The sequence below is a fragment of the Danio rerio genome, chromosome 7 (genome assembly GCF_052040795.2).
Source record: "Danio rerio strain M-AB ecotype USA chromosome 7, GRCz13ab, whole genome shotgun sequence".
Lineage (NCBI taxonomy): Eukaryota > Metazoa > Chordata > Actinopteri > Cypriniformes > Danionidae > Danio > Danio rerio.
Window position 1 is genome coordinate 4,875,762 of NC_141027.1, and position 15,282 is coordinate 4,891,043.

The 15,282-nt window shown below is 35.3% G+C and overlaps 2 protein-coding genes across 11 annotated transcripts in view; both read right to left on the reverse strand.

Moving 5' to 3' along the window:
* The window catches only part of si:cabz01074946.1, a 199,179-nt gene that overhangs the window by 96,673 nt on the left and 87,224 nt on the right, over positions 1–15,282 (reverse strand). The window lies entirely within an intron of this gene.
* LOC100535263 (ubiquitin carboxyl-terminal hydrolase 46-like) lies at positions 961–9,099 on the reverse strand. Of its 10 annotated transcripts, XR_015494523.1 has the most exons (17): positions 8,324–8,857; positions 7,104–7,476; positions 6,873–6,971; positions 6,518–6,661; positions 6,211–6,265; positions 5,489–5,590; positions 4,837–4,962; positions 4,247–4,373; positions 4,005–4,141; positions 3,810–3,909; positions 3,652–3,731; positions 3,461–3,561; positions 2,429–3,011; positions 1,814–2,313; positions 1,573–1,711; positions 1,182–1,337; positions 971–1,091 (listed from the first exon to the last, which is right to left on the reverse strand). XR_015494523.1 is itself a non-coding variant. In NM_001442898.1 (16 exon segments), coding segments are annotated over 15 exon segments (1,779 nt in total). In that variant the 5' UTR covers positions 7,474–7,476; positions 8,324–8,441; the 3' UTR covers positions 961–1,333.

Sequence of the window (15,282 nt, forward strand, 5' to 3'; positions counted from 1 at the left end):
ATCATCTTCACTGTGTGGATATTTATAACAAAACGGAGCCGATAACAACTGCCTCCTTTCAATTTCAGTGTAAATACGAAACACACCCTCTCTTTTGCTGAATATCAGTTTTAATAATCGATAATGGCCATTATAAAAGTATAACATACAATAAGTTTATACATTATAGGAAATAAAGGCAAGCGATCAGTCAATATACAGAATAGGCTACGTGGTTACATTAATCATTAACTTATCTTTGCGCTCAGCCAAAACACGTTACCTAAGAACAAGTAATAGATTCCAGTGACCAAAGTCAGGGAATATGTCGTTAGATAAAGACAACAAGATGAATGAAATATCACGTTTAATAAATATAGTGAGATTAGATCCAGCGGGAGATGCTTGATGAGAAGTCCGACCAGCAGAGCTCTCATCTGGGTAGACACGCTCCAGCAATTGCCAAAGTGTGTGTGTGTGGTCACGTGATGTGCGATTTCAGCGTTTTGGTGTGGACGGAGAGCAGTTCAGAAACGCTGGGTAAAACGCGAGTGTGGACACGGATCGTTTTCATTCTAAAACGCCGTTTTAAAACTAAAACGCACTAGTGTAAACGGGGCCTTAGAAGTCTTTCCATCCCATAAAAAACTAAAGAGACTGAAATACAATAGTTTTGGTAGAACTATCATTTTAACAGTTTACCCTGCCTGCTAGGGACAGGTAGAGGATCCTCCAATTTTGAATATCAGATTTAAGTTTACACAATAAAAGGGTAAAGTTCTTTTCATATAATCCTATGAAGTTTGGTGTGATAATAATACCCAAATATTTAAACTCAGATCTTTGTCATGTGGAACACAGAGTTGGGCATTTGCCTGGCGAGTGTATTTACAGGCACACATTCACTTTCATTCCTAATACTTCAGACACTCAAATATGCTGGAAGGAGAGCGTTCAGAGCTCTGTAAATAATTGACAGAGTTTTCGAGGATTGGAAAAATAATTTTTATTGATTGCAGTGCTCAAGTTACAGTTCACATCAAATCTGCCATCATTTACTTGCACTCATATACAGTAGTTCCAAACTGTTCAGCCTTTCATTCATCTGTCCCCTGACCCTCCATATACAGCAAGAGTGGAGAAACATTCACAGCAAACAGGATGCAAACGGTGAATGTTTCCTTTATATGAGGGTCAGGAGCTCTCAGATTCAATCCAAAATATCTTCATGTGTCTTCTGAAGGTCTCAGGGGGTTTTGGTGCAAGTATCTGGCAGAATCTTCTGACTCTTGATCTTCTGAAGCTCAGTCTGCTGTTCTCCACCTCTTCAGGACTGTCGGCTACAAACTGCTGCTCATCTACAGAAACAACAGAGGATTTCAGTGTTTTTATCCCACAGCAAGAGACGGAACCAAGTGAGAATGAAATGGGCTGTATGCACACAGACTTTTAATTTTCAGCCAGGCAGCACCAAGGAAGATCTGATTTCTTTAAAAATCAGTGATCTTTACAGCCTGTTAGATATACAACATTAAAACTCTAGCTGTGCACAGAGCCCATTCTGAATGTTAAAAACACAGAGCGTTTAATCACCGCTTGATGTAGAACAGCATGTAGCAGTTCCTCTTTATTTCTTCGGATGCTTCTGTCCAGCTGGTTTTCCTGACGGAAAAGTCACTGCAACGCAGCCATCCATCGTCACTTGGATCCCGAATGTGACTTATGTAGTGTCCTGTAACACAGAAACTGGACTATAACTCTGTGGCCGGGTGGATCCTCAACTGCTCAATGAACGAACAAATGAGACAATTCAACATGTGTGGTCAATTCCTACCAGAAAACAGTTTGCTTCCTAAATGTGACACTGCTCCAGTGAGTCTATACTCCACCCTGGTGTCGGCCGGTTCTTCCTGCTGTTTAGGAAACATGTAGAAGATGGGGGAAACAAGTATAAGATAACGGTCAACAGTGTTACAGAAAAGTGCCGCTGTCCATTCATACTCATCTATCAAGCTCCCATATGTCTAATGGTGAATCATCCATCCGTCCATCCAGCTAACCCTAGAACCTTCTCTCTATTTATTAAACTCTTCTATATGACTCTTATTCAGTCTTAAAACTTGATCAATCTTTTCTTGTCATCTGTTTACCCTTATCTACTAATGTGCCATTTATACATAACTGTATGCATCTACCCATCTATCTATTCATCTACTGAACATCTGTCCATCTCTCCACCCATCCATCTATGTATTTCTACATTTATCTATCTATCTATCTATCTATCTATCTATCTATCTATCTATCTATCTATCTATCTATCTATCTATCTATCTATCTATCTATCTATCTATTATTTATTTAGGTCTCTATCTTTGTACTTTATCTTATCTAACCATCCATCCATCCATCCTTCTCTCTGTCTGTCTGTGTCTGTCTGTCTGTCTACCCATTCATCCATCCATCCTTCTCTCTATCTGTCTGTCTGTCCATCCATCCATCCATCCATCCATCCATCCATCCATCCATCCATCCATCCATCCATCCATCCATCCATCCATCCATCCATCCATCCATCCATCCATCCATCCATCTATCTATCTATCTATCTATCTATCTATCTATCTATCTATCTATCTATCTATCTATCCTTCTCTTTGTCTGTCTGTCTCTGTCTATCCATCCATCCATCCATCCTTCTATCAATCTATCCATCTATCATCCATCCATCCATCCTTCTCTTTTTCTGTCTGTCTGTCTATCCACCCATCCATCCATCCATCTACCCATCCATCCTTCTGTCTGTCCACCCATCCATCCATCCATCCATCAATTCATCCATCAATCAATCAATCAATCAAATGAGTCAGTCAGTCAGTCAGTCAGTCAGTCAGTCATGATTTGCTTGCTCTCTGCCTTGTCGTTGGGTATCTGGGGTGCAACTTTGGTCTTTGTCTTCAGGATTCTCTTGAGAAATGACTGGCAGCTCGCTGGTCTCTTATTATCAGACTCTGGCTGCTCTCTGATCTCTCCTGATGAACACAAGGCAAACACAAAAGGTACATTTTCTTCCTGAGATTGTCCTTCAGATTGGTCACAGAATTCCCAAATATTTCCCAAATTCGAAGACCACAACCACCAAGTATTGGAGTAATACTTGCAGCAGTTGGGGAAAACGTTTCTGTCTCTCTTTCCCAGGAAATCCTTTAATATAAGATCGTAACTGCAGCAAAGACACTTGTAAATGATTAGCAAAATAGTCACAAATCTAAACTTAGAAGCTTCATTAAAATATGACATTAAATGAAAAGATATTGATATTAAATGCTAATAGAGTAACTGACAGAAAGCTGGAGCAGGTGTTTACATTCACATCACAATACAATACAACAGTGAGCAGTCAACTATAAACCGCTGAGCGCTTTCTGTCATCAAATAAACCATTGTGCCCCTTCAAATGTTTAATAAACAGCAGGCGTACCTTTAACAGAGGACAGCGTCAACTCTTCTGTAATCCTCAGTCGATTCCTCAGCTTACAATCAGACAGCATATCAAAGCGCGACACCAGCAAAACCAGAACTCTGTAGAGGGATTCAGAAGATCAGAAATCAGAGAGCAGCTCGAGTTTAGTTATTGAGTTAGATTAGTAGCTGATCAATAATGTGTCGTACCTTGGGAAACTGTAAAACCTCTGGGTCACAGAGGCCTTTGTGCCGTTACAGTTGCAGCACATGCAATCAACTGAAGACGCCTGAAGGAAAGAAAGAAACCCATCAGAAATGACATGTTGTTGCTCATGCAGTATACTGAGATTAGCGCTGACGCTCACGCTCATGTACTGCTGCAGGCTGTCTGACACGCTTGCATTCTGGCCGAGGACCAGCGAGATGTAGTTTGCGTCCTCAGTAAATGTCTTCTGGAGACCACAACTGAAACCACATTGAAAAGAAGTTCATCACTGAAATGCTGAAGCATGTATAAAATGCTAAATCGGCATGCACAAGGGGAAGTGTGGTGTCATTACCTGACACAGGTGCGCTCCGTTTCAAGCTTGAACTCCATATTGGCTACGGGGCAAGTGTATGTGGGAGAAGACATCTTCAGCATCTGGCCTTCCTCTTTCAGGCAGGACAGGGACAGCATGAGGAACTCGTGAGCATCCTGAGGAGAAACACACACAGGTTTAGAGCTGGTCTAGCAAAAGCAGGTGTGTACCAGCATTAACATGACAGACTAGTTGAAGAGTCTGGTTTAAGGTGCGCTCACCTGCTGAAAGTCTCCCGTGAAGACTTTACTGGCATTTTCAATGTAGCATTTCACTTTCCTCAAGAGCCTTTTCTTCAGGTTGGTGCTGCTGTTGTCCAGCCGGCTTATGAACAGGTCTGAAAACACACTGGAGAGAAACAGATGACTGGGTTAGTCTGAGCTGCTCTACAATATAACAGGAATTACTGTGGGATGGACAAAGTCAAGAATGTTTCAGGTAGTTTGGGGAAGCTCAGAATGGGAGGGGCTTCCACCCCGGGTAGATTGGTTTAGGGCTAGAAGGGATGCAGCTCAGCTACTGAACATGCTCACATACAAAGCGTCCATTTCTGTGAGCTGTACCATAGTTATTGTTTTTATGGTGTGGATTAGGTGTAGTTAATAAGTCAATACAAAATGTGGGATTGAAGATTTTAATAAAACACAACAGATCCGACTCTGTGGATGTACAAGACATTAAATGAATCAATCAAAAGCTCAGATTTGTACAGCGCATTAGGAGCTGGCGCCGAACACATGTTTGTTTGGTATTTTTGGTTTTGTTTTTCCACCAAACTCATTGAAACCAGAACATGTTTTATTCTCTGTACCTGAGCAGCATGTCTTCATCTCTCCACACCTCCTGGCTGAGAAGCACATCGTGCTGGAAGGGGGCAATACTCAGGAGGCACTGCAGGACTGAGTTCATGTAGCACGTGTTGCCTAAATTAGGAAGGCTGAGGAAAACAAATGAACAGTTTTGGTTAGATGACGACTAAAAACCGTCTAAAGGCTTTAAACTAAAGCATCTGCTAAATCAGTGATCCTCAAGCACCAGGCCGCGGACCCGTATCAGTTCCAGTCTGTTCATCAATTGGTAATGGGCTGCACTAGAAATCATTAATTATTTCCATTTTATTTATTATCTGAGTCTGAAGGATCTTTTATTTTGAAAATGACCTTATTCTCTCGGTTATATCTCGGCCACTTGAGCACTTTAATTTACCCCACAAGCAGCTAAAGCAGTAAGAAACAGACGTCTTTGGCAAGTTTCTTTGCAAAGAGGAAAAGGTCCAGTAAAGGACCCACAAACTGCCAAGAAACAGCTCTGCAACCCATTTATCAACAAATCAGCTGAATCCAGCATGGCTGTGCAAGAAGATCAACTGGGGCTCGCAAATGATGGAGGCCTTCTAGGGGCCGTTCGCATATCGTGTCTTTTCTAGAGTCTATCACTATAAAATGAGTGAACAGTGTCTTTACCCCAGAGGAGAGTGTTCTTCAGGCTCATCAGCTTCAATCTTCAGTTCAGTCGACAGGTCTGAAACCCAAAACTCTCTGAACATGGCCTCGACATCTGGAAGCCTAAAGAAACATCATACAAACAAGTTAACTAATACACTATACTACACTTTACTATACTATAGAACACTATATTATAATATACTACAATATACTCTAATATACTATAATACAATACAACAAACATAATATAATATAAAAATATATTATAAAATATATTATAATATATTATACTATAATAAAATTTTATATACTATAATATAATAAAATATAATATAATAAATTATAATATAATAAAATATAATGAAAAAAAATATATAATGAATTATAATATAATAAAATACAGTTCAATATAATATAATAAAATATAATATACTACAATATAATAAAATATATAATAAAATAAAATGAAATATAATAAAATATAATAAAATTCTATAAAATAAAATATAAAATAAAATTTAATTTAATATAGTAAAATATAATATGACAATGTAACATAATAAAATAAAATATATTAAATATAATATAATACAATAAAATTCAATAAAATAAAATATAATACACTATAATATAATAATATAATATAATATACAATAATAAAATATAATATACATGACTATAATATAATATAACACAACAGAACACATTATAACACAATACAGTATAATATAATACATTACCCAGGTTGTCGACAGGATGTTTGAGGTCGAATCAGATCATAAATGCATGAGATATCTGTAAAACAGAAAGATAAATGATGGAGTTTAGTCATTAAATCACACACAGTATCCTGCACTTCTTAAAGAACACCAGCCGCTCTTATAAACACTGCTGCAGACCAGCTCAGTTGAAATGGTTCATGACACAGACTGAGATCCTTCAACAGATGTAATAATGAACCAGTGTGACAGATTTCTGTGGTTAGATTAGAGCGCACACACAGATATGTGGATCGTCACATCAGCTGTTCTTCATGTTTTGTCTTGCCTGTATAAAGTTCAGTCGGCATCTTTGAACATTCGCTGATTTCAGGTAAAGAGAGGTCTTCAGGTGCTTTCCCCCCCTCAGGCTCTCGATCAGCGGTTTGGTGTTCAGATGCAGAAGGAGAGGGCTTCATCTCCTCAGCTTCTTCTGGAAAGAAAATGAGCAGTACATATAAATAGCTAATTCATGCTGGAGACATGTTAGCAATGCTAATTCATACTGGAATCATGCTAACAACATGCTAATCCATACTGGAAACATGCTAACAACATGCAAATTTATGTTAGAATCATGCTAATTCAATCATGCAGTATTCAGTGTTGTGATTAGCCTGATTTGGTCTGTGATTTGTCTTTACCTGCATCAAGGTTAGTCGGCGTCTGTTGTAATTCTGAACATTCGTTGATGTCAGATATGGTGGGGGGGTCTTCAAGTACAGCTGTGGATAAAGTTACAGCTGTGGATAACAGACAGAGTCATTTAGTTTCTATTAAGGACATACATGTGTTGAACTTTTTAGACTTTAAAGACAGAAGCTGAGCTGAATAAGATGTTCCAGTAAAGCAGTGAATTATTAATATTCTCAAACCTTCAACTGCTTCTTTCTGCTGGCCTGCAGGCAGATCATTCTCTGGATGACCTTCGGATGATCTGTGGACTGCAGCTGAGAACGAAGCATCAGTTTTCCTGTCGCTGACAAAGGAGGAATCCTTCTCCTCAGACGACAAACACACACACGGCATCAAAATCGATAGGATTTTGCCAAAAACACGGCGCATAGATGGAAATCTGCGCTTTCGGGAGGACGGAGAGGGGAGTTTGCCATTATCTCCAGGACCTGAAAAGGACGAATCCTCCAGATCTACCGAAGAAGACGGAAACATCACCCTCATCCTTTTCTTGATCTCCCCTTTGCTCTTCAAAGCCATTTTCTCTGCTTGCTGAATGTCACGATCCATTTACTAGAGAGAAAAACACAACTCACATTAGACTTTTGCATTCATAATTATGATTCAGTCATGGTTGAGTTTCAAATGTGTCTTCATTAGTAGTCATCTCGATCTTAAGTGTGGATTGTGTGACTGTAAATGAGTCAGTGTTTAATATTTCACTTTTGTTTAATAGTCTTTAAGTGAGTTTTTCCCTAAAGCAATCAAAATAATCTGCCAATGGGGTGAGCTAAATAATATTGTTTTTCTTTTGACAGAAGATTATTTTGCGTAGCACACTGGCAGATTATTTTGACCGCTTTATGGGAAAACTCACTTAATTTTGGCAAATTATTTCTTAAAACAAGACCATATTTTTTGCTTGTCTAGAAAATGCTTCTTGATTTAGGAAAATTTTAGATATTTGGACTAGAAACAAGACAAAATGTAAGAAAGAAAAGCATGTTTGCAGTAGCCTGTTCTTCAAACGTGATCTCAGTTCAGCTCCTTAAGGAGCTTAAATACATTTATTTTCTTGGCATGTACAAATATTTGTCGATTTTATAACATTTATCATGACAAATGTATACATATAAGGGCACTCTGAGCAGTACAATGATCAATAGTATTATCTACAACAGTCATTTACTATTTAATATAAAATACAGTATTAAATATCAACATTTAAACTCATATGTTGTGTAACTTTATAGTATTTCAAACTCCGAGTGAGCTATCTCGAATGTAATTAATTAATTAGACGATAATGGTGGTTATTTAATCTAAACAGTGTGACAAATATCTTACTTTCTTCGGGGAAATCAAACATTTTATGTATTTTGTTGTAAAACTTGACCAAGTCAGAGTGCATTCAGCTTACCGTAGCAGGCGATGAAGAGTTCTGAGGCGCTTCACCTGCAGCGCGCGTCTTTTGGAATTTTAGAACGCGTTCGAATCCAGAATGCGTGACGTCACTGCGGCTCGCCTTCTCGTTGACTGTGAAATATGAACTTAAACACTGGAGTTACAAGAGCTACACTTTTGGCCACAGTGTTTTATAACTGGCAAACTTCCTATAGCTTTCGCCCATTGAAACAAACAAGCATGGCTTTTCCGGTCGCTGTTGTACAAACACTGTGTTCCCAAGCAGCTCATTCACAAACAATAAAAACACTACAGTAATTTATAGTAAATCTAAAGTGTATCTGAAGCATACTTTAGTAAAACACTTGAATTAATTGGTAATTCTACAGATGCTAATATAGTTTATGCTAATGACACATAGCCAAATAGGGTATATTATACACCATACATCACTCTAACTAGTGTACTACAGTACATATTATCAGTTTACTATAGTTAATAATACAGTATGCAGTAGCATTCATTAACAAAGTGTTTTAAATATTACAATATATAAAATGTATAACACTTTAGCATAGTGTGTTTGAAAAATACTATAGTATTTACAATAAGATACTGTGGTATTATGTTGTGAGTGATTTTGCTCATAATAGAAAGTTATTGTACATGGAGAATTGGTCATTATACATTTCTTACAAAATAGAGATATCATGTAAACACTTTTTAAAACAAATTAATCTATTTCCAGAGGCACACTAATTTTATTAATACAAATTCTCAGATGTAAACACCAATAATGCAACCCTCTATTCTCCATTTTTATACTGTCAGTTTATTTTTTTATTTATTGAATTGATGTATATATATATATATATATATATATATATATATATATATATATATATATATATATATATATGTATATATATATATATATATATATATATATATATATATATATATATATATATATATATATGTGTGTGTGTGTGTGTGTGTGTGTGTGTGTGTGTGTATGTGTGTGTGTATGTTTGTATGTATGCATGTATGTGTGTTGTACAATGACCTTGGGTGCAAGGTCATTATATCATATTGTATTATTATTATTATTATTAACCCTACAGGTTTTTGTTAAGACTTTTTGACAAACATTTTAATAACAGTTTTAGATGTTACAATATACATTAAAAAGAACACATTTTATCCTGCAAATGCTACTGTTAGCAGACAGATTCAGTGTTTGTGATAAATAAAATAATTTGCTAGATCATTAACATGTAATATTATTAAAAACAAACCAGCAGAGAGCAGATGATGTCTGTCTTTTTATTTTACACAGTTTAAATAATTAATCAAGAACTGTAATACAATATCTTAAATTGCCAGAAGCTTAAATAAGTTATTGTGAGCACAGAAATTATATTTCCTTTGGTCTTGAGTGAGAACACACAGGTATTAGTGCCCTGATCCAGACCTTTAAATGTGATTAAATAACTTTATTATGCCTATTAAATAACTCAGAGCTGCATCTGTCTCAGTATAAAATTAAAGACATATTTGCACAACAATGATGTACAGAAATAAAATAATCTTTTGCATTGTTGACATGTTGTGTGTGTATGGGGCAGCTGTATTGTCCAGGCCAGCAGATGGTGATGTTGCTCAGTATCTGAAACAGCACAAACACTGCAATTCAATTCACTTCATGTTTATTTATACAGCACTTTTCACAATGTAGATGATGTCAAAGCAGCTTAACATAGTTCTGGTAAAGTCCAGTCCAACAAACACAGTCCTTCCATCAATGCTTTCACTAACTTAATATTGTGTATGTACCAAACATTAAACAATCAGAACCCAAAACAAAACTATTCCAGTTAGCACATCCACAGTATAACACAGAAACAGATTATGAACACTAATAATCAATAATAATAAATAACAATGAGGATATACATTGGTAACCACAATAGAAAGGAGTAGTTTACCTTTTGATTATTTCTAGCTGCTTTTTTAACTTCACAATGTACATTTAAAGCAGCTTTGAAACGGGAGATACTGAACATCCTTTGTGTGCAGTTATATTTGCTTTATTTCTCTAATGTTTATAGAGTGTTTACATGATACATTAATAAGCGGCCATATTGGAGGCAGAGAATGTAATTACAATTACAATAAACTGATCAATTATGGTGGTGTTTCGGGCTGTCTTGATCAGTCGAACTGAACAAAAAACACATATATTAGTGTATTAAGTTGTACATCAACCGTGAAATCCATGCTGTTGTTTACATCTGAGTATCTCCAGATACTCAGCAAACAGGTCACTGAACAAACTGTGATGGAAGTAGAAACCCCTTATAGACGAAACACACATAACTCATCCACACGATGTCACCATTTCACAGACTTGCATTTGTAATTAACACAGAGATTATAAATAGCAGAGTTTTCTAAAAGTTCACTCTGAATCTTGTATTCAAATGTTTGTTTCAGGCCGTCATTTTAGTGTAAATGTACTGACAAAATGTATAAACGCTGGAAAAATATTCCTGATCATTTTTACTTCATAACCAGCAATGAGCCTTAACACATCTCTTTCTAGACCAGATCACCCATGAGTAGGCCCACACGGAATCTGCGCACGCAGAATTCCGCAGATTTTTGACAGATTTTCCGCAGATTATTGCAGATTTTTAGCCCATCATTAATTCTGTTTATTTACTTGAGTAAATGTGTAAATCTGAATTTATTCAGTTTTTATTCAGTAATTTATTACTTTTTGTTTCATATATTAAGGTTTTAGTTATGATACTCCACTGGATACTCCCAAAATAATTCCGCAGAAATCCGCAGATTTTTACCAAAATTCTCAGCAGAAATAGCAAAAAACCCTATCCATGAGTCCACAAAGCGGCACAAATTGATTGGCTATTTAAAGTGCATGACGCAAAGCAGGAAAATTAGGGTTGCACTGGTCTGAAAAAAGCAACAAATTGAGCCAAACACATCTTGTATGTATGATAGGGCCCTAAAAGAGATTGAACTTACCCATCATCATCATCACCAGCAGAAGCTTCCCTTTTCTTTTCTTCCTCCATACTCATGTTAAAGATCACTGAGGTACTGGAGAGCAGGGAGGGCGATTGGACAATATTTCCTTCTGAAAGTTGAAACTGCTCCTGGTGTTCCTCAAAGGTACATTTAATATGTTATTCTCAATAGGCACAAAGTAGTGCTGCATTCAAGTCTTACTAGAACATCTGTACTTACATTTGTTGACAAGTCATCATCATGGTGTCAGGAGTGTTCAAGTCACTTTCGTGAACACAAGATGGCGCTGTAGCTTCTTTGGTAAACTACAAGACAATACAGCACAGTCTATGTTAATAAAACAATGAAGTAAACAAAACTACCGGCAATCAATTTCAACTAAAAATACAGTAAAAACAAACACTGCATGTCAAAACATGGAAAACTGAAGAATTAAAGAATAAAAATAAGAATAAAGTCAATTCTGTAGTGGGATTTACTGAAAATACTTGTTTTGTTAGATGCCACCATTGCGATATGTATTTACTTTAGTGTATTTATACCAGTATTTACTTCACTTTCTTTCTTTCTTTAATTGCTAATTTAATAACTTCTGTAGTGTAAGACCAAATATTATCTACTATACTATAGGGATTTTGCTGTGTAGGCAAAATTATGTATTAATTTTTTTATTAATTATGTATATTTTTTTATGTATTAATTTTATTAATTAATAATTATAATTAAATATTACAATATTTGTAATAATTGTCATATATATATATATATATATATATATATATATATATATATATATATATATATATATATGTATATATATGTATATATATATATATATATATATATATATACATACACTAATTTTGACAGCGCTAATATATATATATATATATATATATATATATATATATATATATATATATATATATATATATATATAGCGCTGTCAAAATTAGTACGTTAACGCATACGATTAATTTTAAATAATTAACGCTTTTTTAAAAATTACGTTTTAGCGACGTATCTGAGTAGGGGCGTGTGCGCACGAGACGTACCTGAAGGACGGTGGGGGTGAGTTGCGCGCGACATAGGCTACCTGAAGAGCTAGGAAGGATGCGGGGGAGACGGGTGTGCAATGTATTTAACGACCGGTTTGCGAGAAATTTGCGGGCATTTGGGAGTCTCTGTGCACTTGCGGGATACTCCTAGTCTTAGCAACTGGATGAATGTAAAGGAGGATTACGCTAAATTGTTTCTACTCTATAACTAATATTCTCAACTCACAGCAATAAAACTTTACAATGAGTGCAACAGTTTGTATTCTATAGTTTATTATTATAATTTTTCATTTTCCATATCTGCAATTCCTGTATTTTGGCATTTTTTTTGCAGTCCACTTAGAATCCAACATGGAAATCAATGTTTTCTTTATTGGCATTGATTGTTTTGAAATTTAAATGTCATTAACATGCCTGTGTTTTAATTTCTGTAATAAATATGGCTGTCAAGCCAGGATCTTGATGGTTTATTGTGGGTATGTTGTTTACATGAAGAAATCTGTGTTACAAGTTAAGCAAAAATTCTATTAAACAATTATATTTTGAATTTTAATTCTAATAAACAATTATATTTTGAATTTAAATAGTTTTTGTCTTGCATTTACATTAATTTTACATTTGAATAGCCAAAATTACAAGTTTCAGTATTTTAAATGCGATTAATTGAGATTAATCGCGATCAATTTTTTAAAAAAGGTGCGATTAATTAGTTAATTTTTTTAATCGATTGACAGCACTAATATATATATATATATATATATATATATATATATATATATATATATATATATATATATATATATATATATATATATATATATATATATATATATATATATATATACACACACATACACACACACACACAAACCTTTTCATTTATCTTTTTGACACACAGTAGTCTTTTGGGCGAACAAGTTCTTTTTGGTTTCATATTCATAAAATTATATGATAGATAAATTAACAAAAATACATTAAAAACAAACACTGCATGTCAAAACATGGAAAATGAAGATTCAAAGAATAAAAATAAGAATAAAGTAAATTCTGTAGTGGCATTTACTGAAAATACTTGTCTTGTTAGATGCCACCATTGCGGTGTGTATTTACTTTAGTGTATTTACTTCACTTTTTTCTTTCTTTGCTGTAACTTCTGTAGTATGAGACCAAATAACCCTACTATTGAGATTTTGCTGTGTAGGGGATAAAACATCAAAACTGTTGAATTATTTTTATGTATTATTTGTATTAATTAATAATTATAATTAAACATTGCAATATTTGTAATAATTGTCATATATATAAATAAACCTATTCATTTATCTTTTTGACACGCAGTAGTATTTTGAGGAAAGAAGTTCTTTTTGTTTTCATATTCATGAAATTATATGATAGATAAATTAACAAAAATACATTAAAAACAAACACTGCATGTCAAAATATGGAAAACTGAAGAATCAAAGAATAAAAATAAGAATAAAGTCAATTCTCCACTTGTGTTGATGACTTTGTGGTGCCGTTCATCTGACAGGACTTGAACACACCATCAAGTCTTGAATTCATAGTAATGAGCTGATGAATTGAATCAGGTGTGTTTTCTTAGCGATGGGACGCACCAAGCAGACGCCAAACAGATTTCAATATCAAACACTTTCATTGGCCCATGTTTAGTTTCCATCATGACTCTTTCACTTAGGCTAGGTCAGGTTCCCAAGTGTTTTAAACATGTTCACCCAAAGTATTAACTCTGTAAAAAGTATGAACTAAACTACTCAGCAGTAGTTAATAGTGACAATTGGTACTTCATCTAAAGGATTACCAGAATTCTTATTTCTTTATTTAACCAGGTAAAAAAAAAACCAACAAGATCTCATTTACAAGGGTGACCTGGCCAAGAGGTCTACAACAAACATCTTTAAAAGAAAAGATGAAAATCATACAGCAATAATGAATGAGGATCTGGTGAAACAGAAGTTTATTTCACAACAGAGAGACATAATGGAATTTAAATAAGTGAATCACGCTTCAGCTGGGTTGCAAAACTTCACTGTAAGAAACTTTTCAGATCCTGCTGATGAAATTATAATTGCTGACTACATATTTTTATATGTTGAGTAAAACTTGGGAGGATTGTCACAAAACATCCGGTTCGTGTTAAAGATCTGAGCTTCCCATCAGCACTGTGTATTAGTGATGGGAAGTTCGGATCATTTTACTGACTCGGATCTTTGAGTCTTTTTTCGAGTCATTTCATTCATTTGGTTCAATTTTCCAAAATATTATTAAAATGTTACGAATTGCTTCCAAACACCTCTACAACTAGCCCAAAAGGTTGATCACAAGACAAATAAGTCATAAATAAAATAATAATTCAATGTTTACCTGCTCTTTTGTCTATGAAGGTATTGTTGTATCTTTGCTCAGCTCACCTCTTCATGTCTTCAAATGTCAGGGGTTCATTCACGTTACACTCACAGTCACATTTAATCTTAATCCATGCACAGTCTAAGCTGATAGGAGCCATGATGTTCGTTCATCACGTGACAGAATGACTCAAACCCGAGGACTCGAGAGAGAGGAACGGTTCAATCCTTTTTCTGGCTCTAAATGCGTATGATTGGCCTATGAGAAACGAATGACTCAAACCCGAGGACTCGAGAGATGAACGGATCAATTCTTTTTCCGGCTCTAAACGCGTATGATTGGCTCGTGATGAACGAGTGACACAGACCCAATAGAGGACTCGAGAGATGAACGGATCAATTCTTTTTCCGGCTCTAAACGCGTATGATTGGCTTCTGCCAATGTGATGAAGACTTGAAATTAACGATACTACCTGCACAAATGTGCGCACGCGCGGATG